This window comes from Salminus brasiliensis, chromosome 12 (genome assembly GCF_030463535.1).
Source record: "Salminus brasiliensis chromosome 12, fSalBra1.hap2, whole genome shotgun sequence".
NCBI lineage: Eukaryota > Metazoa > Chordata > Actinopteri > Characiformes > Bryconidae > Salminus > Salminus brasiliensis.
The window spans coordinates 23,576,619-23,601,506 of NC_132889.1; the positions used below are offsets into that span (position 1 = coordinate 23,576,619).

The 24,888-nt window shown below is 40.5% G+C and overlaps 1 protein-coding gene across 1 annotated transcript in view; it reads right to left on the minus strand.

Annotated features, from left to right (window-relative positions):
• usp43b (ubiquitin specific peptidase 43b) overlaps nt 1–24,032 on the minus strand; it is a 127,208-nt gene extending 103,176 nt beyond the window's left edge. Inside the window, exons 1-2 of the mRNA XM_072692864.1 lie at nt 23,117–24,032; nt 7,630–7,779 (exon numbers count right to left, since the gene is read on the minus strand). Coding sequence (XP_072548965.1) covers nt 7,630–7,779; nt 23,117–23,797 — 831 coding nt within the window. The 5' untranslated portion in view covers nt 23,798–24,032. The remainder of the gene's footprint in view (nt 1–7,629; nt 7,780–23,116) is intronic.
• Nucleotides 24,033–24,888: the final 856 nt, after the last annotated feature.

Below are 24,888 nucleotides of genomic sequence, written 5' to 3' on the forward strand. Positions count from 1 at the left end.
TGCAAAAAAAAGTTACACAGATCCAGAAAGAAAGTTTGGAGAAGTAATTCAAGATGGACTTGGTTTCAAAGCCACATTGCACTGCTCCAGTGTGGGAACACTTTGGCTTTAAGACACATGAGCGCGGAGAGCCCATCAGCTTTAACGAGGCGGTATGTCGTCTTTGTCTAAAAACAGTGGCAACAAAAGGTGGTAATACAACTAACCTAAGAGCCCATTTAAAGCACAACCATCCAGTTCAATTTTCCGAGCTGGAAACAAAGAACCCGGTTGGAGAGGGGGCGTCCAAGCAGGTGACTATCACGGATGCCTTTGCTCGACAGTGTAAATATATAAGTGATAGTGTAAAATGGCGCACATTTACAAACAGTGTAACTCACTATATAGCCAAAGAGATGCTGCCGTTAAATATGGTGGAAAAAACAGCATTCAAAAACGTGCTGAAAACGTTTGACAGGCAGTACGAATTACCAAAGAAAACATGCATCTCTCAAACTGCCATTCCAGCTTTATATAATGACGTGAAAGACGACATTCTGAAGGAGATAAAAGACATCGCATTTTACTCTGCATATTACAATATTATCGTTTATCGCGATAATTTAGGAGACAATTAATCGTCCAGAAAATTTTGTTATTGTGACAGGCCTAATTATTTCCATAGATTCAAAACATGGTCAAAAGTGGTGAAAACACACAGGACTCTCTAGACATACTCGTTCCAAGCTCCAGCAAAAAATGCACCATTCGTCCCGTCGCTTACACACGATCACTCAGGCTTGTGGACGGTGGAGCAGATGGAAGCCAGTGTTTCAGGGTGCTCCCGTGGCTCTGTTACCCTCTGGCTCTGTCCTTTTAATTGGGCTGTTATAGTCAGATCTGCCAGAGTCGTCAGTCACACTCTTGATACTGCTCAACATTCTCTGCTCTGCTTTGTCCTTTCAGAACCAATTCCATTTCTTTACCTTCTCCATTTATTCGGGCTGACCTGTTGAAGGACTGACCGCTGTGGTCCTCTGTACCTGTGTCCGACCAGCTGCCACCTATCAGACTGACCACCAGCTGCGCCATAATGACTATGTTAAGATTTATGTGGACTCTCTGCCAATATTAGTGTAATTACCACCATTTAACATTATTGCTCTCATTACTCTTGCCATCTCTACTATGATTATATTAGCTATACTATATTCTGATTATTAAAATTATTGTATTTTGGTAGATTTGCACACCTGAGCAGTGGAACAGTCTTTTGCGGTGGTTCAGTGACTTTTATCAATCATTTATAAATAGTTCAGACCAGAGAAGAATGGGTCCCCCTTTGTGAGTCTTGGTCTCTCTCCGCTTTTGGCTTTGGTCTGGGGGGGGGTGTCTTATTTCTATGTCTTGTTGATCTCTTGTCCTCTTACTGTTTACTGATTCTAAAGTTTTTTTTACAGCCCCAATAAAGAGCTAAATACATACAAAGATAGATACACTCAAACAACACACACGCGTGGACAACTAGAGCACATTTCAAACAGCAGAGATGCCTGGAGTTCCCAAAGTTGGTGTCAACAGGAGTGGTCAGATGCACTTCAGGGGGTGTTCAGGATTTTATCTAGGCCACATACTTTCACTGGTGATAAAAGGCAGGAAGTTTGAAAAATTCCATCACAGGACTAAAAGAGCTCTATGATGTCTTTTCACAACCGGACACCTGTCAAACCACCCATAGCAAGCTCTCGTGCCTGAATAGCGGTGCACTCATACGGCTCTCTGCAGAATGCATCCACGATCTCAACAAAGAGAGGAAGCATCAAGCCTACAAAACCCAGAGCAGGAACAGTCAAGCCGCAGGCTGTCCATTGTTGACACTGCTGAAAAATATATAATGAATAAACCACAGCAGAGAAGAAAGGCCTAGCATTTACGCTTTCACCACAGAGATACAGAGTGTGGGTTTATACACTGGATCTACAATGAACTGATCGGCCATAACATTAGCACCACCTCCTTGTGTCTACACTCGTGCTCCATGTAATCAGCTGCACGTGCAATTTGTAGTTTATAATTACAGACTGTAGTCCACCTGTTTCTCTGCACACTTTGTTGGCCTCTTTTCACCCTGTTTTTCAATGGTCAGGACCCCACAGGACCACCATGGAGCAGCTATTGTTTGGGTGGTGGTTCACTCTCAGCACTGCAGTGACACTGACCAGGTGATGGCATGTTAGTGTATGTTGCAATGGTGGTACGAATGAATTAGACAGAGCAGTGCTGCAGGACTGAGAAGAATCCACCCACTAGAAATATCCAGCCAACAGCGTCCTGTGGACAACTTCCTGTGACCACTAATGAAGGGCTAGAGGGTGACCAACACAAACTGTGCAGCAACAGATGAGCCTCTGTCTCTGACTTGACATCAATATGGACCAGCTAGGTAGGAGTATCTAATAGAGTGGCCAGTGAGTGGACAAACTCCAGCAGCACTGCTGTGTCTGATCCATTCGAACCAGCACAACACACACTAAGACTACTACCACGTCGGTGTCACTGCAGTGCTGAGAATGACCCACCGGCCCAGTAATACCTGCTCTGTGGTGGTCCAGTGGGGTCCTAACCATTAAAGAACAGGGGGACAGCAAAGTATGCACAGAAACAGAGGGCTACAGTATATATATGGTCAGTGGAGCTGATCTAATGGACAATGACACATGAACATCAGCACCTGGTTATTAAAAGAACATCTTAGACAAAAAGAAAGTGAACAAAAGTGTTATTACATTAATAAATGAATCTGTGTTCTATAGATATTTTTTTATATCTATCTATCTAGAACAAAGTTATGTTAAGTTATGTTTTTCTTGTGAAATTCTCAATAAGTTTGATGTGTCACATGACCCTCTTCCCATTATAAAAACTAAAGTTGGATCCAAAATGGCCGACTTCAAAATGGCCACCATGGTCACCACCCATCTTAAAAAGTTTCCCCCCTCCCATATACTAATGTGCCACAAACAGGAAGTTAATATCACCAACCATTCCCATTTTATTTAGGTGTATCCATATAAATGGCCCACCCTGTACTGTGTAGCTTAAAGTGTGGTTAGCTGTGGTTTTGAGAGGGCTATTCGATTAGGGGTGTTAAAAGTCTTTACTCTGCTTCCTTCATGTGGCGCATTAATTTTACACATTCTACAAATGTGCAGGTTTAAGTCTGAAACGGTAAAAATCAGCACACTGGCGACATTCTATCTACATACAACACTAGATTTAAGGGTGCCATTGTATTGTTCAACCAGTGGTTTAATATAAATATATCATATGATCTGACCAACTTTTAGAATAAATCAGAACTAGAGTTCGAGGGATCGATTGGCTATGTATCGGCATCTGTAAATTTTCAGCCCAAATATGCGATTGGTAATTGGATTATACTGATACGTAGCCAATCTATTCTTTCATCTTTAGTCAAACTGAATGAAATGTAAACAAAGTATCTGCTGATGTGCCTCGGGGACACCGGGGACACTTGTTGGTGAAAAATGTAAATGAAATCTGTGAAAAAAATGACTCTTTAAATATTGTATTCTATATTCTATATATTATTGTATTGTATTTTCTATTAATAGGATAAACACTGCCTTAGATATCCATGTCACCAAGGTACCAGTCTTTGGAACTGGATCTTGTTCTTGTTCTGATAAAAACACTTTTAATGTGTTTAACCATATTTTAATCTCCTACAATGTGGTGGTATATTTCTATTCGGTATACTGAACTGGAAAGATAAGCTTGGTAAGTGCTCTTTAAAAAAAGACTTGGCTTGAACATATAAAACAATACATTCTCATGACCTTGAACGAACAACTTCAAAACCATTGTGGTACTTCACTGTCTATTGTACTATTGTGGTACTTCACTGTACTATTACTGTACCACATCAGTACACATGCTTCTTTCACTTTCAGTGACTGCTCTATATCTCTTAGCACCAATTAGACTTCTCAACTGCAGAGGGAGCCCAGAAGCAAGAGCTGCCAATTTTCCATACTGTTGCTTTAAAGGCTTCTCTTAATTGGTGGAAAATATCTGTTGATAGTTCTTTACAGCACCTTTAAACAAGTTGATTTTAACAGCACCAAAAAGGGTTCCAGTATCATTACAAGTCTAAGCAGCCTTTTGCTTAGAATGTACCACAAAGTGTTTGGTTGCTTGTGGTAACAGAGCTTATCTTTGGTGGCAGGCTCTGCGTCTAGCAGCTCCATGGGTGTTGTGATGCTGGTGACCTGGTGTAGACATTCTGTCTGACCGCTGCGCCACCAGAAAAGGTCAGCAAAATCCAATCATGTCCTTAGTCTGCATCAGTGAGTACTACAAATTCTAAATGTAACCATTTTCATGGCCTTAAAAGTATGTTTTAAAGACACACTGGAACACATTTGAATCCTATTGCAAGGCTACAGGGGGTCATTTGCAAAGATAGACTTAACATACAAGCATAATGAAGTCTCAATTTTAATCATATTTTTAAAAATGTTTCCTTTTTTAATTGAATTAATTTTTAATTGCTGTGGTATACTGTATTACTGTTATACAGTCCAAGCCTACACAGTATAAATCTAATACTAAACACAAAATGAACCACTCTCTGCCACATCTATTCGATACAGTATCGTAAAACGGAATTGTACCCTGCAGTTTTCCCAGCACCCTTAGTCATGATCATGTCTTCTTGTGAAGGAACTTTATCCTGTTACATGAGTGAGTGAGAGTATAAAAGAGTGACTGGATATCATCATCTGCCCACAATTCCTATACAGGTCCATCCCTATAAACCTGACCTCCATTCGAGGTAAATCCTAGATATCTCCACCATAACTGAATAACTACATCTAATCAGGATAGTCCTTCTGAGTGAGTCCCTGATATAACAGTGTGAGCAGGGGTGAACAAAAAAGCATTTCTTTAATAATAGATCAAGTTCTCCAAAACAGAGCAGATGAAAGAACTATCCAGGGGGTAATAAAGCTGGGCCATAGCCATGAGCATAGCCTAAAGGGGCAGAGAGAAAAACAGAGAGAGAAAAATCTAACCCAGTCTTTCTTTCTCTTTTTCTCTCTCGCACTGAAATACACACATAAATATCTATTCAAAAATGTACACTTTATACCACCACCTGCACACAAAATAATTATTAATTTTTTAAGCTGAGAGACAGAGTTAGCAGCAGGTCTTCTGAGTAAACACCAAAAAACAAAAATCAATGGGCCTCATTTTTAAGAAGAAAATTTCTTTTTAAACCCACTTACGCAGTTTTGAACAAAGATTCTACTGTTCAGTTATGTTTTCCTTTTTGGAATTTTTTCCAATTACGAGACAACGCGATCCATCATTATGAGAGAACAGCTGCAAACAGTTCTGCAGTTTAAAAACATTAAAAACAACTCATGAAACTGATGTAGACTTTTTCCAGAACTTTCTGGAACATTCTTAGGAAGGTATTGCTGAATCAGGCTCATTGTACCTTATCCAGCTAAGCTACAGTAAACAGCAAATTAAGTTCACGTAACGTCTGTCAAATGATGAGCTAGGCAGCCAAATGTCAGGTCCGCGTCGCTACGCCCACCCCGAGGGTGGTCCCGAGCCGCGATCCACAGTTTTCAAGTTCAAGGACTCTTAAGTTGACGTTTGGTTCATGTCAAGGTTCACGGACACTGTGTCGGTTCACGTTCATTGGTTTAAGTATTCACGTGTGTTTTTGAATCATTGATTGGATTCACCTGGGGCTGGGGTACTTAGGAAGCTAATGCTGACATCCTTGTTGCCGAGAATTATACTTGCTACGCCAAGCTGTATGGTTGGCTTCATGTTCCGGAGATTCGAGGCCATCTATAATGTTTCTCTAGAGGACGGTCTATGAGAGTCTGTTCACGTTCAGGAGTATATCGCTTCTTGGTTCGCTGGTTGGTTGCCTTGAGGATTCGGTGGCCATTCCCTTAGTTTCAAGTCAAGTAAGTTTAGTTGCGCCTGACGAGCGTGGTATTGTGTTTATTTTGTTTTACTGGCCCTGCCGGTTGCTTTGGTTCTAGTCTTTCTCCCTGTTTATCTTCCCTATCTCGCCTGGCTTCCTGGCTACCTACCAGCCTCAGGTGGCTTTCATGTTTGCCCATGTTAGTTTGTCACGTTTGTTTTGTTTATTCATTATCCCTCGTGTTATTGCTGCGTTCTTGTGTTTTTCCTTGTTTGTTTTAATAAAATCTTACATTGCACTGTCCCTGCGAGTGTTCACCTGTCATTGTCCTAGCTAGTCATGACACCAAAACAGTACTTCAGTACTTTCTAGGGCTTGTCATAAGAACTATTTGTTTTGTACAATACTTTGTACCAGAAATAATTGTGATAAATGATATTACTTCTTTTAAGAGCATTTTATGCCATTGATATAATGATAATATAAAAGCACAATCATGCAGTTACACCTCTTTAAAGAGCAAATAATAAAGATAAAAAAACGTTTAATTATTCAGAATATTCAGACTTTGGAGTTGGAATATTAAAAAAAAATGTTCAAATAGCCTTCATAAATAAAACATAAATAAAATCAAACCACTGTTCTTAAACAAAGTTGACGTGCTGGCTCGTTTATGTTAACAGGTCCTTCTCACAAAACTCACTGTTCAACAACAGATTCCGGTTTTTGAGTCACCGATCAGATCATCAAACTGCATGCGAAGTGATCCAAAAACAAACTTGTGATGTCACTACAGATGTGTGGCCATGTTGGACCGTTGCCTTTTGTGCTGCTAGTGGCATTTGCTAGTTCTGCTGTGCTCTGAAACTCACTATACTGAGCTGAGCGATGAAGATAGTTTTAGTCCATTATGGCAAAAAACTGACAGACTGACGACATGTTCTACACATTACATACTATCACATTTGTCTTTCTTGCTAACTTTTACCCTAAATATTTTTTTGTTTTTATTTATTTTATTTTATTTTTATTCTAGCTTATATGTGTAGACAAAACTCATCACTGAAATCCACAATGAGAGCCACAGTGACTCTCAACAACATATGGTATTATATTGCGTGAACATTTGGATTCACCCTGGAAAATTGTAGATCAAACTAAGAAAGTGTGTTAACAGCTTTATTTTTTTTTTGCTCATTTATCTGTCTGTTTTGTTTGGCCTCTTTAAAAACTGATCTGATATCAAACTAATATGCTAAGGTTAAAAACTACTGAGACCTAATTGATCTACGGAATTTTTAACTGAAGCAGTTCACTTACGACAAGCATATAAAAGTAGGCTATGATGCTCAAACTATTCCAACTCTCTACTACCCCACTGGCAGAAACACACAGCTTAAACCAACACATCTCACAGTGTGAGTGTTTGCTGTTTCAGACAGATTTGTTCTTGTTTTCCCTCTGATAGCCAATCCAGCATTTGCAGCTGATATCAGTCCAATACCGAACCCCTATTATTATTGTTATTTCATCTCTAGACAAAATAATGAATTCACTGCTATTGTAAGACCAGCAGGACATGTGGAAACTCCAGAGAGAAACTCATTTTTGAACTACACATGAGGTAAGAATGTTTGTGCAATTAAAAAAAAACATTGGTGAACCCTTCTCACCTTGCTCGTGTTGTTTCCGCAGGTGGACGCGGAAGACGCAGAAGACGAGTTGACGTCCTCATGGATGCGGTCCAGCAGCCACAGCAGGAATTCAAGAGCATCGTGCTGGGAATTCCCTCGGAACTGTGCACCATACTTGGACACGATCATCTGAAATTGAGAAGACAAGACAAGGGAGATCCTACTAATGAGAACGGTTTTGATTTGCACATCATTGGAAATGACAAATAATAGCAGACAATAACAAGCACACTCATCTTCAAGAACGGCGGTTAGCAAACAACAGCTTCATAATAGAACATGTTCAGCACGCATCCATTTAGCTTGTCTGTGTGCTGTCCATTGAGTCTCAAATAAAAGTGGTGTTCAAAAATAGCAGCTAGCAATCTGATCCACAGACTGACAGCTTGTTAGGAGCCAGGATGCAAAAGGGACCAGCTGGAGGATGTAAATTGCATTCTGCTGCATAGCTGGATGATGTTTACTCACTGCTGATCATAGCTTTGTTGGCAAAGGAAGTGCGCAATCACTGCCACATAACAGCAGTCTTAGTCCGTTCCTTAATTTTATCAAGTATATCTGTACAGCTGCTAACTAACTATCGGCACAGAACATCATCTCTGGGATATGGAAGTATAGACAGGGATCTATCCTGCTAGCATGGCATGTTTACAAAAAAAAACAAAAACACATGAACAGACTGTGATCTGCAAAATACGGGCTGTTTCAGCTCTACTGGTAAACAAAATGAATGGACCAGGGTTTTCTTCTTAAAATTAAGCCTGAACAGTTTAAATAAACCAAGCCTAGAGTTACATTCAGAGGCCTAATTACAAACTTAAAGGGCCTACACCATGAAAAAGCACTTTTCCTAAAACAAACATGTTTGGTGTGGTATGTAAACACTGCCATAGCTTCTGTAGTTCACATATGGATACACAACTGCAAAAACAGCCTATTTACACATTTGAACAGTCTATTTTTATTATACAAAATGGCATTTAGAAGGACATGCTATTTGGTTGAATATGATGCCTGAAGTCTGAGACACTGAGACACACGTATAATGATAGTTTTATAAAAACATTTTGTGCCTGAAATATGTTTTTAAAATCATTCATGGTAGCAGAAGGTTACATGCAGAAGGTTATAATACAAATAGTTCTCAAGGACAAATGATAACTGGTGGATGATCCACCACCACAGTAAAGAAATACAATTTCTCTCACATTTCTTTCACAACTCTGTTACAGCTGCCCACTATATTGTTTTAGTATTGCCATCGCAAAGTGGACATGCGCAGAAGTCACATCATAGGATGTGCAGTGTCATGTAAGGCAAAATTACTTCTATGTTTTAAAAAACTATTGCAATGACAGTTGTTATTATTAGTATTGTGCAGCTCATATATCTGTTTATCTTTCTTCCACTGAAATATGCAGAAATCTATAGCAAAAGCCTATGAGATTCCCTGTATAATACAAGTAGGTACAGTAGAAAAGAAGAATCACAGCCTGTTTGATTCTAAGGAATACAAAGATGTTGGAAAATGGTCAGGTACAAATTTTTGTAAACCTGCATAAACCTCATAAGTGAACACAAAACATTGTAGGATAAGAGTCCTTTACAACAAAGCCTGGTTCTTTCCAAACACCAAGATTCCCAGCTGTCCTCAAGCTGTCAGATTTCTTAGATGTCACCATGGACACAGCTTAAAAAAAAACTAGGCTACAAGAACAAGCAATTACAAGGTAGTTGGGAGACTGGAGATAATATTGCATAAATCTCCATTTTAATACTGACTGACACAAAGAGTAATTATGCTCGTATTAACCACATGAACTTCAGTGAGCAGCCAGAAGGAAATGACAGATTATAAAAAAAAGGACTGCAGGCTGAGATAACTTAATAATCCTAAATATCAGTTGCAGTGGACAAAAAAATGCGGGCATACACTTGAGAGCCTTCATCAAAAGTAGGTACGCTTGTCAACGTAATGATATACTCAATAGGCCATAACAGCCTCTGGTATTTCATCTTCAAAGGAGTTATTTGAGTGAACTACGTTCACTCAAGGTGAATGCTGCAGCTACAAAGAGATCACTAATTATGAAGATACAACAGAGCATGCTGATTCACTTCTTAAGGAAAAAAGGGCTGATAATAAGACTCATCTGCTGAAAAAAAAAATCTTCAGAACAGATAGTCAGATATAGTGCTTTAACATCTCTTTCTACACCTCTTCATACATCAAACATGTTTATAGTATTACAGAGATAATTGCAGTCTTCTGTTCCGTGTAATTATCTTTTTTTCCCACCACAGAAGACGTGGGCATTTGTGAACAATGAAGTGACTGATGTGTGACATGGGCTTGCAAGCTACTTTGACAGAAAACACAATGAACTTTCAGACCTTTAAGAAAAGCAAGCCTAAGATCATACAAATTGGGGACATGAAGGGTTTGGTTTAGTGCTGCAAAAAACAATCAAAGAATCGTTGAATCGTTGGCAACGAATCTTCTTATTGATATGTCATGGTGGTGGCTAGGCACTGTGCTTAAGACAAAGTAAAACTATAGTAAAAAGCTCAAACATAGCGTGTTGTCTAGGGATGCACGAAATATCAATTCAGCATTGTCCTCTTATTATGCCCATACAAAAAGGCCACATTCACATTCACTCAGGATCTGCAATATCATGTAATGCAAATGAAATCATACACATAATGCTACTGCTTGCTTGATACAACAGGAAAATCTGCACTGTTCTCATTTGCCATGACAGCTCTACCAGAGGCAGACTATATCTGCTCAATATAATTTATTTTACTCCAGCCATGGATACACAGAGGACATTATTGATATCATGATCCATATATTGGATCATTGACTTGTGTACAATCTCTGTGTTGTTTTGGTATCACAATATAAGTTGCAGAACAACAAAGTCAATGTCAGTTTTTTTCTAATATTGTGCAGCCATAGTGTTATCTGCTCAGATAACTTCCCACAGCTAGAATTAGAGTTTGACACTGTAAGAATAAGTGTATGGCACTGGTGTTTCACAAATGGTGAGCCGCAAATTAGGACCCTGCATGTCTGACATGGCTGATACCCAGTCGATTTTTTTTTGTAAAACAAAACCAAATATTTAATGCACTCTTAAGAGTAATTCAAACTAAACTGAAAGTCAGAAATCATAATCATAAAACACTGACTGTTTTTTGTTTTTGTTCAGCACATGAAAAGCGACACTTCTAATGTAGAAAGAGTCGACCTCAAGCAAAAGGATTGACACTTTCAGTTCTGTCGGCAAAGAACGAACATTGGAAACACTGCTGTCCTCAGCTGACGTCCCCTCAACATCCTCCTTCCCTCCTCATGCAATTCCACTCTTCGCCGAGCCGTTGGCACAGCCCACAAGCCGACACTGGGCACAAAGTAAATCAGCAGCCACACAAATGCCAGAGCAAACACAATTTAACACCTTTAACGGTCGTTCCCATGAGCGCCCATGAGTGTTCGCACAGTGGGATCCAAAAGAACTACTTGTTCTCACTAAAAGGTACAGTGTTACAGTATCAGGAGAAAACAGTGCCTACAGCTTTAGCTCTGAGATAAAGTAAAATTAGCGAGATCTTGTGAGGCTGGAAGTTAACGGGGAGAAAATATTTTTTTACACATGTGCATTAATAAATTCCCATAGGCCATTGCTTAAAATAGTCTTAATAAGAAAGAGAACAATGAGGCCTAAGTTATTCAAGCCTGTTATCATAAAAGCTGCTATTTGCTGTCCACAGTATTATATTACTGGGCTCACAGCATGAAATTATAGTTTTGAAGGTACTTCACTAAGGATGTGGTCAGTCAGCGCTCCACATAATCGGTCATTTGGAGATTGCTGTTGATTCAAAATACTGACACGCTACAGAAGCCTAGTCATTAACTCATGCGCAATGCTCACCTCAGTCAAACATTAACCCAGCAGCACTCTGAAGACATCTTCACACAGAGACTCCGAACAATGATACAGGCCTATAGATATAGACATAAACACAGCTTTACTCTGAACAAAAATGCCAGAAAGGGTTCTTTGGAGTGATGCCACAGAACAGGAGTGTCAAACTCATTTTGGGTAAATACAGTCCATTTTCAAGGGGGTGAGCCATTTTTCCTTGGAAAACCTAAAGACCTTGTGTTCACTTCTTTTTTAAAGAGCACGGAATGAAGAACTACTAAAGAGTGCAGGTAGAACAGAGACTGGCTGACAGACAAATGCCAGCTTTCTCTGACTTAGTGGCTCAGTGGCCCAGTTTTCTTTTCTGACTAAAACATTAAGATTAGATTAAGATCACTTCACCGCAGTACAATGGAATTCAGTTCCACATTTAACCCATCAGTGGCATCCAGGGAGATATTGGGCACCTCAGACTTAAATGTGAAAGGAGGAGAACATGCTGTTCCTTTACTCTCCTCACCCGCAAAAAGAAGTGTTGAGCTAGGCCTATGTTGTTAACAGAATCCTATGAAGAAAATAACTGTGGTGATGTGTTAAACAGACTTTGTTGGGGCAACAGGGATATTTATTTTCATTTTTATTATTCCTCTTTGACAGCGTTAAAGCTCCAATGAAAATGTTCCTCCAATTCATTCACTTTGAGTTAGGGCTCGTCAAACAATTACAAAAAAAAAAAAAAAAAACACGAGTGCCTATTATTATTACTATTATCTCTGTGAATAAAACATCCATTAATGCTTTCAGGAACTTTACCAATAATGTGTCCAGAAAAAATAGCTGATGCGCTTACAGAGATGCTACTACTAAAACATAATAATAACTTAATAATAATAATAACATTTTTATGTCATTTTGATCCTGGAATAGAAACAGACACAAGTATAGCTTCTATGTCAAATAAAAGGCTATAAACTCACAGTTAAGGAAATATTGGTGTTGTAATACATTGTCTTTGTTGTTTGGCCATGAAATTGTCATTGTTTTAGTTATTTACTCAACTGTTCCATATGAAACTGCTTAGCTTAGCTTCTTCACTGAATCCAATTCACCTGGGGTCATTTGATACGGCCAGTTTCACCTGATACACAAGGAATAAGTGTCTTGCTATAGTTTGCCTGACATAACATTTTATACATTTAGATATAAATATAAAGACATAAAGAAGCTCCATTTAATGCCAACTTTTTATTTATTATTATTTAAAAATTCCCCCCCCCCCCCAAGTCATTTATTTGAACCAACCAAACCAACTGATTATGAAATCTTTGGTATCGACTGACACTAGGGGTGTAATAGTATACAAAAGTCATAGCTCGCTTCACAGTATGATCGCTGTGTGAACTCTGGCTCACAGAGTTTAGTATAACAGTATAAGTACAGTATAAAGGGGGGGGAGGGGGGGGGAACGACAAAAAACTGACCCAGGTTTCTGTTCATTTCATTTCAACAGTCATGCAAGTTGCTGTTTGTTCCATCTAGTGTCTAATGCTTTATATGAATACGAAGTACTGATACCGATACTGTTACCGATCCAATATTGGGCCGCCACAATTAGTCACCTTAGCCAATGACGTCATCAATTTCAACATTTAAATTTTCCTTTTACTCATTACCACTAAGTAACTGCTAACACTAAGTGAGCTCCTTTCACAGCTACAGTTAGGGCTGCAGCCGAGTCCGACTTGATTGCGAAACAGGTTTTTCTAGACGATGGACCACCAGAAATGGCAAATTTTTAACTCATACGTTGTTTTCATTGGATGAGTGGTGGAGCTTTAGAGCTGACTCTGAAAGATAAACATAGCTCATGTATTCTTCCAAGGGGCACGAAGGAGGCAGCCATTGTTAGTTTTTTTAATGGTCCTGCAGAAATTCCAACCTAACAGCATCTTGACATCTTCATGATCTAGGGCTGAACCACCCAACCCCCTCACACTTAAGAGCAGCAAAGAAACTCTGGAAGCTAAAAGGAACTGCTGCTTATGATAAATGTTTATTTTACATGTTTAACTACTTGGTTATCTTCTTCCATTCTACCTTATCAGTGATAGTTCTCAGCTGCTGCCTGTGAAGCCTGTCACTGGATCTCTTTACACTTCTCACACGTCGTTATGCATCTGATCTTCGTGACGCATCGTGATTATATTCCATTTGTGTTTAGTTTCTGCCTTTTTGTTTTTAGTGTAAATATATTGAGCATACTTTTTTGTAGCTCTGCAATTACCTTATTTGGTGTTGAAAGAGCGTAAAAAAACACTGAGAAACACAAACTAAATTAAGGCTTATGAAATGTCATGCAAGCCTCTGTCTTACCTATAAACAGGTCACCTACTCATTAAACAAGCTCCTTTGTTTGAGTTTCTGCTCACAGGTTAAGCTCTCAGCACTCTTATCTCTCTACAAATATGTTAAGAATTTTGTTGTGACACTTCAGGTCATACGCTGTTTTAAACAGGGGCAAATCACTATAACACTTCGGAGTTAGGCAGCTGAGTAGTTCAAGTTTCTGTTTTGACAGAGCCGACCTCTTCTTTCTTTTCATTTTGTCCTGAGTAAACAAGCCTGATTCAATACATCAGCTGTATCTCACAGCCTGCACAAGATGAACTGCATGTGTTAAGGCAGTGTAAACTCCTTAAATGGGCACATTAGCCAAAAAGAAAAATGTAACCATCACTGCATGCATACATGCTGTTAACACTGCTTTAAAGGAGCCTGCTCACCTCCTACAGCGGTACCACAGTAGACTCTGAAGGGCGAAAGACCAGAAAATACCCTTCTTCTATCCTGAAGGTGGGCGTTTTGACTTGAGACTATGTTTAATTTTGATATTTATATATTAGCGGCTACACTAGTAATCGGGATTTCTTTATCACCATAGGGGAATTTCCAGTAGTGGTGTAATGCATGCTGGGTACTGCAGTGGGGGAGTACTGATAGATGAAAACACAAGAAAAAAACAAAATCAGCACTTGTGGCAAACAGCTGAGGCTGAGGTATGCAATGCTGTGCTACAGGATTGTATATAACACATTAAAAATGCTCATTTTGGCAAAGAGTGTCCCTTTTGGCATAGAGTGTTTGCATATTTCACACATTTAATTGTTTCAGATTTTCAAACTAAATTTAACATAAGATTAAAGTAAGCCTAAGTAAAGAAAATTAGACTACCTAAATAAACACGTGTCTGTTTTAGAAGAGATGGAAAATAAAATTTTATCAGTTTAGAATGGGTTACAAGACTTTGATACTTCAGCAACCCACAGCGAGAGATACCATCTCCAACTTAAAAGACTTGGAATAGTGGTTCATCCAGGAAGTCGTTAGGAACCCAGAGAAACATCTAAGGTTTTACGCTGAAGTTTTTTACGATATTTTATCGTATCGTGATAAATTTTGCTACGGTGATACACAACCTGCTTTTTTAAGCATATTGAGGTTACTGTTAGGGCTTAACGAACACTGATCAAGTTTCATTACCAACAGCGTAATTAGACTGGTTTGATCAGACAAAGTGCAGCAGATGTTGAATAGATGTTGCAGATGTTGAAAATCACTGTATTCAGTAAGGGTACATTTGCCAAGTGTAAGTAATAGTAATAATAGTAAATAGTAAAATCTGTGGCTACTGATGTACTTAGTCTGCGATTGCATGTATTGTGAACTGCTGGTCTCGCTCTCTTCATTAAGGTGTTCATGACAAAAACTACTACTAACCAAGAGGACACCCAAGCCAAGTTTTTCAGAATAATGTTCTGTGGAGTAATAAGCTAAAAGTGCATTTTTAGGAAGACAGGGGCCCATTACATCTGCAACAAAACTATCAGCTGCTGTCAAACATGGTGGAAGTACTGTAATGGTGATGGAATCATGGTATGCTTTGCTGCTTCAGGGAACAATAAACTCTATGTAAGAAACACAATGAAGGATTTGTGATGGCCTAGTCCAATGCCTGGCTTACTGACCAATTTCGAGGACAAAACGTTCATGCTCCAAAACCCTCCTGAGGCTGAATTCTACAATGTTTGGTAACAGCTATTGCTGCTGAAAGTGTTAATAACAAGTAATTAAGTTGAGGGGGAAATCACTTTTTCAAATGCATGTGATCTATGTGCTGCAAAAGCGCTTTTTCCCATTTAGTGTCCCATATGCAAAACAGAGAAAATCAGGCCCTATAAATGAGGTAAGTTACAAAGGTATGTATAGATAATTCTTCTGACGAATTTAGAATGTTGAAAAAAGTGCTTATATAGCATTTGCAGTGTTACAGTGTTTTGCTGCTAGCAGCAGTTTAGGCCTCTTTTCGCATGATGATTTTTGCTCTTTTCTAATGCTCTCATTATGTCACTCATGATCTATTTTTGCTGATTAAAAATAGACCATGCTTTATAACATCTGATATTAACCACGGCAAACATGAGGATCACAAATTCAGCACTTCTCTGAAGCACGTCCACCTGTACCATTTGTTGGTCCTCTCCTCTGACGTGCTTCGACAAGCTGTATGATTGATAGATACACTGTGCGCTGGCCGAGCCAAATACTTGATGCAGGAAGAGGCTCCAGATTATGGGGTAATTTAATTCTGTATAGATTTTGTTCTTTCCCTGTTTTTAAGACATTGAGTCATGAGAGGCATGGGAGTCTACATTAAGTTGCACAGTCTTTATGGAGCTGTGTTGTAACTCACATGACAATTTTAGATGTTCCACACGTGAACTTCAGACCCTTCCAGTCACAAGATCTTGGGCCAGAATGCGGCTCTCTGTCTAACCCCAACAGATATCTAATCATGCTTATTTAAGGCTTGGTTATTGGATTTATGACAAAGTATCTTATTACATTATGATTGCATTAATTACTCTTAGATAAGGAAGAGTTGACTGTAAAGGGATGTTAAAGACACAGCAATGAGTCCTGAGACATGAGTGAGAACATTACAGTCTCTGTGGTAAGATTGAATCAAATGATCTAATACGGGCCGAGCCTTCGTGACTTTAAAACGACATTGGAGCTTAAAACAAACTCTGAAAGATGGGTCTAAATGACTCCATGTGTTACTAGAATGGAAATATATCATGTTACTTGACCTATTCCCAATCTGAAGTGTTTGGTAACCAGCTGCATTTGATATATTGAAATGATGCAGGGGTGTAATGGTACACAGGAGTCGCTGTTCAGGCCATACGACGGTACGGACCTCAACAGCCACACTATTCCACATTTTGCCTTTGTCTTACATGACATTGCACATCCTGCCATATCCTGCCACACTATTGCGCAAGTGCACACTGTAATGAAGATGCTGAAACGCTACATTGTGCAGCCTTAACTAAATTATTACATAATTATATTTAAATACATTTTACAATACATTTAAATGTGATCCTTTCAGCTTTATGAGCTTACATGAACACATTAATACAGTCCGGTAATATTTACACATGTTCACATGTAGTCTTAGGTAGTCTTAGGGATGTAGCACTGAAGTGTTATTGTCTCTATGGCTGTTGTTCTGTAGTGTTTGGTTGTTGTTTTGTTTATATTTTATTGATTCAATCATTCTGGTCATAAAGTCTTAGTTTTGGCTTTGTGGCCAGTGTAAATATCAGCCTACCACTGTACTAAAGGTAAAAGCACATATGTGCAAGGTGTAAAAAGCACTAGTCAGCAAGCTCAGATTGCAGAGTTTCTGCATCTCCGGAGTAGGTTTTGCCCTCCAGCTATGTGAGTACCTCCTCTCTTTAATAGTTCCAGTGCTATAATTCACTGTAGATTTCTCCCACACTATATCATCTTCACTTCAGTAACTCTTTACCTCAAGATAGATGGCTCAGCCTACCATACAGCTTAAGAAAGCAGATGAGATTTGTTTTCTCTGCGGCCAGTTGTGGAGGAGCCCAATGGGACTTGGACCTGCAAGATCCTAAAGCTAACAGATGAGCCCAGGCTAGTACTATTTTTATCTTATAATGGCAATATAATGCTGAAACTTCCGCTCCCACAGTCAGGTTAAGCACTGCAGCGCTCCATTCATAGATCTAGTATGGACAGCTGGTAATTCATCACTGAACTTCTGCAATTACAAACTGGATCAGTTCACTTTAGTTCACGCTTAATAATACTGGACTATTCAGAGGAGAGGGCCTGTAATTCTAGAGGGATATGTTACTGTAAAGAGCAGCTGTCAGTGATGACTGCATGTTTTATAGAGAAGAAGACACTAAAGCTTAGTTTTGGCTTTACAGACTGAACGGAAGACTGTCATTTACGCTGGCCAAACAATTACAGTGGCTAAAAATTATTATGGAATTGTTTATTATTATTTTCTGAACAATGTTAGGGTTAGGGTTGATATGAGGAAGGGGATCGTGGTGAGGGTTAGTTATTGGTTCTGGGTTGAGGCTAAGATTAGTGTTAGAAGCAGGATTAGGTCAAATGAAGCTGAATATATCAGATATTTAGTTGAATGCAAGCTTAAGGTAAATAAAATATCTACGATTATTGGGCATCTAGTGTCCAAGTGTCCAATCCAACAAAAGTGTAAACCCTTTTACCATACTGTATTCATTTAATGAAATGCTGCCATTCATGCATTTCAAAATATCTCTTAAATCCTAATGTTAAGTAAATTCTACACAGACTGTTTCAATTAAAGGTTTTCTTACAACTGCTGTGCATTAAAATACCAAAATAAAAAAATGAAAATGTCCAAACATACAGAGTCACTCCTTCACTCCTGAATGCATTCAGTTACTTTCAGTTGCACCCATTGCTGACACAGATGTGCACAGGTGTGTAAATGCAAACACACAGCTTTCCTAGTCCCTGTAGAAAAGCACTGCCAATAGAACAAGAACTTATTAGAAACCTATAGAAACATACTGGTGCCATTCCAAACTCCAGGTGTGGGTATAAAGCCCCCCAGCATTGAGCTGTGGAGCAGTGGAATTGTGTCATGAATGCCAATGGTGTCCCAATACTTCTGTCAATATAATGTGATCTGAGCCGTCAAAGCACTGACTCCTCGAGACCTCTAAAGACGTCCTGTGGTATCTAGGTACTAGGTATTAGGTAACCACTGCATACCAGAAAAACCCCACAAGATCTGCCTTCCTGATGAGCTGTGACCCAGTCGTCTTGCCATCACAATTGGCCTCTCAGAGTGGCCCATTTTGTCTAGCTTTTAACACACCTTCAACTGTTTACGTAGAGCCTAATATATTCCACCTCTTTAACAGATGCCCCTTTAGATAAAGGTAATCAACCACTGAGTGAGTGGTTGATTACCTTCATCTAGTGTGAGTGGTTGATTACCTAAATAACTACTTCAGTATATACAGTGAGTCCAAGAAGTATTTGATCCCTTGCTGATTTTCTTCGTTGGCCCACTAATAAAGACATGATCATTCTATACTTTTAATGGTAGATGTATTCTTACATGGAGAGACAGAATATTAAAAAGAAAATCCAGAAAATAAATCTAAGGAATATATATTAATTGATTTGTATTTCATGGAGTGAAATAAGTATTTGATCCCTTAGTATTCATTAGCAGTTCTGGCTTTTACAGACCAGTTAGACACTCCCAATCAACTTGTTACCTGACCTGAAGCCACCTGTTCTCACTAATCACTTGTGTGAAAAACACCTGTCCACAGAATCAGACAGATCACACAGATTTCAAGTCTCCAACATGGGTAAAACCAAAGAGCTGTCACAGGACCTCAGAGTCAGAATTGTTGACCTTCACAAAGCTGGAATGGGCTACAAAAAGATTAGTAAGGTGTTGGATGTGAAAGTAACAACTATTGGTGCAATTATCAGAAAGTTTAAAGAGTATAACATGACAATCAACAGACCTCGGCCCGGTGCTCCAAAGAAGATTTCGCCTCGTGGGGTGGCAATGATGCTGAGAACAGTCAGAAATCGTCCTGCAACCACTCGGCAGGAGTTAGCAAATGACCTGAAGGCAGCTGGGACCACAGTTTGCAAGGAAACAATTGGCAACACTTTGCGCAACAATGGATTCACATCCTGCAGTGCCCGAAAGGTACCCCTGCTGAAGAGAGCACATGTGGAGGCGCGCCTCAAGTATGCCAATGATCATTTGAAAGATGAACCAAGTTATTGGGAGAAGGTTTTGTGGTCAGACGAGACCAAAATTGAACTTTTTGGCCTCAACTCCACCCGCCATGTGTGGAGGAAGAAAAATGCTGCCTATGACCCCAAGAACACTGTGCCCACCGTCAAGCATGGAGGTGGAAGCATAATGTTTTGGGGGTGTTTCTCTGCCAAGGGTACAGGGCTACTTCACCGCATCACTGGGAAGATGGATGGAGCCATGTACCGCACAATCCTGAGGGACAACCTCCTCCCCTCTGCCAGGGATCTGAAAATGGGCCGTGGTTGGGTCTTCCAACATGATAACGACCCTAAACATACAGCAAAGGCAACAAAGGATTGGCTCAAGAAAAATCACATTAAGGTCATGGAGTGGCCCAGCCAGTCGCCAGACCTCAATCCGATCGAAAATCTATGGAGGGAGCTGAAGGTCAGAGTTGCCAAGCGACAGCCCACCAACCTTCATGATTTAGAGAGGATCTGCAAAGAAGAGTGGGCCAAAATTCCCCCTGGTGTGTGTGCTAAACTTGTGGTTAACTACAACAAACGTCTCACCGCTGTGCTTGCAAACAAAGGCTTTGCCACTAAGTATTGAGTGTGTTTGGCAAGAGGGATCAAATACTTATTTTCCTCATTGAAATACAAATTAATTAAAATATATTCTTTAAAATTATATTCTGGATTTTTGTCTTGATATTCTGTCTCTCCATGTTAGAATATATCTACCATTAAAAGTGCAGAAGGATAGTGTCTTTATTAGTGGGCAAACAAAGAAAATCAGCAAGGGATCAAATACTTCTTGGACTCACTGTATATATATATATATATTATATATTTATTAGTATATATATATATATATATATATATATATATATATATATATTTACATTATAGAACTTATAGAATCCCTGACAATTAACCTGTAGGAGTGATCCCCTGTAAAAATGTCCTCACGAAACCCCTAAATGCACCTAAAATTGTTCTAAAGTACAGATTACTCTGTGTGCTGGCAGTGTTCAAGGTTCATGGTGTGCATGAACTGCGTGACCATAAGGAATGATAGTTGTGCACACACACACACACAAACCTGCGAAACTTACTCTCTTGGATTGTGTAGCACACCACACACACCATTTTAACAGCGGCCAGTTAGGGAGCACTGGAAAGACAGTGTGTTTGTCAGCAAGCTGGAGAGGTGTTATAACCTGATACATTAATAAAGTGGATAATCCTCAAATTTAAAGTTTTTAGCGCACAGGCAAATCGATTACTAGCCCAGCAGTGCTAAAGGACAGACTAACATTGTGTGCCTACAGGGCGATTTTGGTGCATTCCAAGAAAACCAGCCAACTATCTATTTCTGAAGAACTGTTCAAGAGCAGAGAGGGGCATTACCTACACCTACCTAAGTTCTGTTCTTTTCCACACTTGGCAATTGTATTTATTAGGCCTGACCCGGTAAAAGTAACAGCCTTTTACTTACACACCGTACTCATTAAGTGTGTTTAGTGAAACGACAGGCTAAAAGTGCACACAATGAGTTTGGCAGGTGACTGTAACAGTACCTGATTAAGGACTTGGGCTAAGCAGCTCAGAAAGTGAACTGAGAAAAGAAATCAGTCATTCACACAGAGTTCCTAATCCCTTCTCTTGCATTTAATTTCATTCTGTTCTGTTGGTTCAGCACCTGGACTGATTGGTTATTCCTTGCACCTCTAACTTTCGTGCTTCTGTATCTTATCTTAAACCCAAAAGGTGAAGACTACCACCTAACAAGCTTCATTTCCTATGCTGATACTGTAAATGCTGGATGTAGTAAGTGTGGCTTATAGAGAACTCAGTATTTCAATTTTTGGACCGGCAACTAATAAAATGCTGGGTAGCTCAGACGAGTTTCTATCAGCATTTAGCTACAGTGGAACCATTTTGGCAATCCTGCAACCAAAATGAAAATGTAGGGCAATGTTCTGAGATTCTGGGACAATTTCCTTAATTAACTTGAATTATGTGAAAAATCTTTGCTCCAGGGCTCCCCCTGCAGGTGGGGAGAGTAATTCACTTTTACTTAATTACAAAAAATAGTAAATACAAACCTCATGGTATCCATTCATTTGACAGTCTAAGAGATACAGAATCAGCATCTGAAGTGAAAGAAGCATGTGAACTGAACTGTGGACTGGTAGAGTAAAATTACAGGAATTTATAAAAGCCGAGTGGTTAAGACGATGGACTGCTAATGCCGTGTGGGTTCGAATCCCACCTTTGTCGGCAAGTCTTTCTTTAGAGCCAAGTAGAATATAACTGTGACAGGATGTCACGTTGTTGTGGTTGGTCAAAAGCAGTCTTCCAAGAATGCATTTTAAGCACTAATGTCCTATAAACCGAATGGAGAAACCCGGGAAGTGGACGAGGTGGCCGAGTGGTTAAGGCCATGGCCTGCTAATCCGTTGTGCTCTGCACATGTGGGTTCTAATCCCACCTTTGCCAGCAAGTGTTTCTTTAGAGCTAAGTGAAATGTTACTGCGACAGGATGCTATGTTGTTGTTGTTGTTGTAGTTGGTCAAGCGCAGTCGAGAGAGAGGTGGCACTGACAGACATGCCATTACAGTCAGTGCACCATCAGGATGATTGTGAAGCTGTTATTTTGACGTAAAATTGAAGGACAAAGTTCTGAGAATGTTACAAAAACTGAACCGACTGACGACGAGGGAATATTTCAATGTGTCCCTGCAACCAAAATGTAATGGTAGGAGAACGTTTTGAGAACGTCATTCTGAATGTTCTCAAAACAATCCAAGACAACGTTCCTAGACTGTTTGTTTGTCGTTGCTAATAAGGCTGAGGTGTCAGTCTGGGAATGTTAAGAAACTGGACAGTGCAACATTCCCAATGCAACAGAAAGTGGAACGTTAGGGGAACGTTAAAGGGAGCATTAGGGGAATGTTAGGGGTATATTCTGAGAACGTAATTTTGCTAGTGGGAGATCATTTGGGTAAGGCTGCTAATATAGTATGGTAATAGTGATAGTGTAGCAGTTAGCCAGTGTGTGTAATATACTGGCTTACATATATATATAATGATCCCTAATTATTATTATTATTAATATATCAATCCAATATTACAGTGCACTCCTAATTATTATTCACTTTTAAATTTACTAACAAAAATATATAGCTTTGTTATTTTTTTATATTTATATATTGATGTGCTATAAAGAACTTCTGTGGCAGACTTTTTTTATCTGTATCAACTAATCGTCTCATCACCATATCCATATATATAGATATCCATCCACCATAATACTTCCCCCCCCCCCCCACCCAAAGTGCACGAACTTGTGTCACCTTAAACTCCACCGAGAGTTGAGGTGTGTACTCCAGCGTCCACAGCGCCCTCACTAGAGCGGCCAGCTGCTCGGTGACCTCTCCGGCTCCGGCTCCGGCTCCATGCTGAGAGTCCTCCTCCCTCACCGCTCCGTTTACTCTCTTCCGACTCAGGTCCGACTTGTAGCGCTCCAGGCCCAGATACTCGGCCAGCAGGTCCGTGTTGCTCAGGCACTGGACCACGGCGTTCATGAAGCACGTGTTCCCGTGGTTCTTCAAGCCTAGGACGCCCGGGATTTTGTCCCCGAACGACAGCGGCAGCCTCTCCTTCTCCTTGGCCGCCGAGGAGTGTCTGGACTGCAGCGAGCAACTTCGCACTCCTCCCCGGCCGTCCTCCTTTGAGTTCCCGGTGGCTGCCGTTCCGCCGTCTCGGAAGCCCCCTTCGTCGTCCTCCTCGGCGTCTGCCAACGAGTCCGCCGGGGGCTCTCCGCCGTGAGCCCAAGCCCCCAGACTCCTGAACACCTTACTCACAAAACTTCCCACAGATTTCAGCGACTTCTTTCGGAACAAAGCCTTCCCCGACACTTGCTTGCTCTTCTTGTCCTTCCTCTTGCTGCTGTTAGTGATACCAGCCGGCTTGGCTTTCCTCGCGCGCTGCTGCTGCTGTTGCTGCTGCTGCTGCTGCTGCTCGCCTCGCTCCATCTCGCGCGCCCTCACTCACGCTCGCGATGCTCGAGGCGGCTCTTCCCGCTCCGTCCGCCGAGAGCACAACCATAATTTCCAGACGGAAGGACGCGACGAGGCGGCGGGCATCTTAGTCTGCGTTCGCTTCCCTTACCTTCCTTCACTCTCTCTCTCTCTCTCTCTCTTTCTCTCTCTCTCTCTCTCTCTCTCTCTCTCTCTCTCACACACACACACACTGCACTTGCCGGGTTCGCTCTGACAGCTCTCACACACACTTTTCTGCTTTCTCTCTTTCACATACACACAGACGCGCGCGCGCCGTGCTGTGGTAACTCCCACCAAAAGTGGCGGGGAGTTTGTGGAGCTCGCGCTCCAGCACATGCGCCGTGTGCGCTGCAGGCTAATGGAGATTCAGAACTGGGAAAAGACCCGTTATTAAGTTACTGCACGATTAAAAAAAACGGGTTGTTTTGAGGGCCCTGATGCTTCTCCACCTGCCTTTCCAACCTTATAATAACAGCGTAATGACAATGTGTGTAATAACCGACTGTGCAGGTCATAGCGCTCTCTACGGTTTCATTACACACTAAACCTTGGTTGAGGGCATTTCTCTCTCCCTCTCCTCCCAGACAGCAGACCATGGCCCCTTTCTGACCCACAATTATACTTTCATTCGGGTTGTTTCTGTTTGTGGTGATCAACCAGTACTACAGCAGCACCAGGCTGACATAAACTAGCATTTGTCGTGTTTTGAACACTGGTTTGCTGGTCATCCAGCACCACACCAACATCAGATCAACTTGACCCCCTAACAGTCCAAGGCTTATTACACACACTACGTTGTATTACTCAGTAACTCCCAGGACTTCTAAACAAACTGATGGGGCTATTCCTAGGTAACAGAAGTTTGTAATTACATTTTTGGCCCACCAGCAGTCCATAGGCTTTATAAGGTGACACCAGTACCAGACCAATGTAAACCAGAATTTGCTTTGCTTTGATCACTGGTTTGCTGGTCAACGGGCAGCTAACCGAGCCAGCATAAAGCAGCATCTGCTGTGTTTTGAGCACTGGTAGACTGGTCAACCAGCACCAGACCAGCATATACC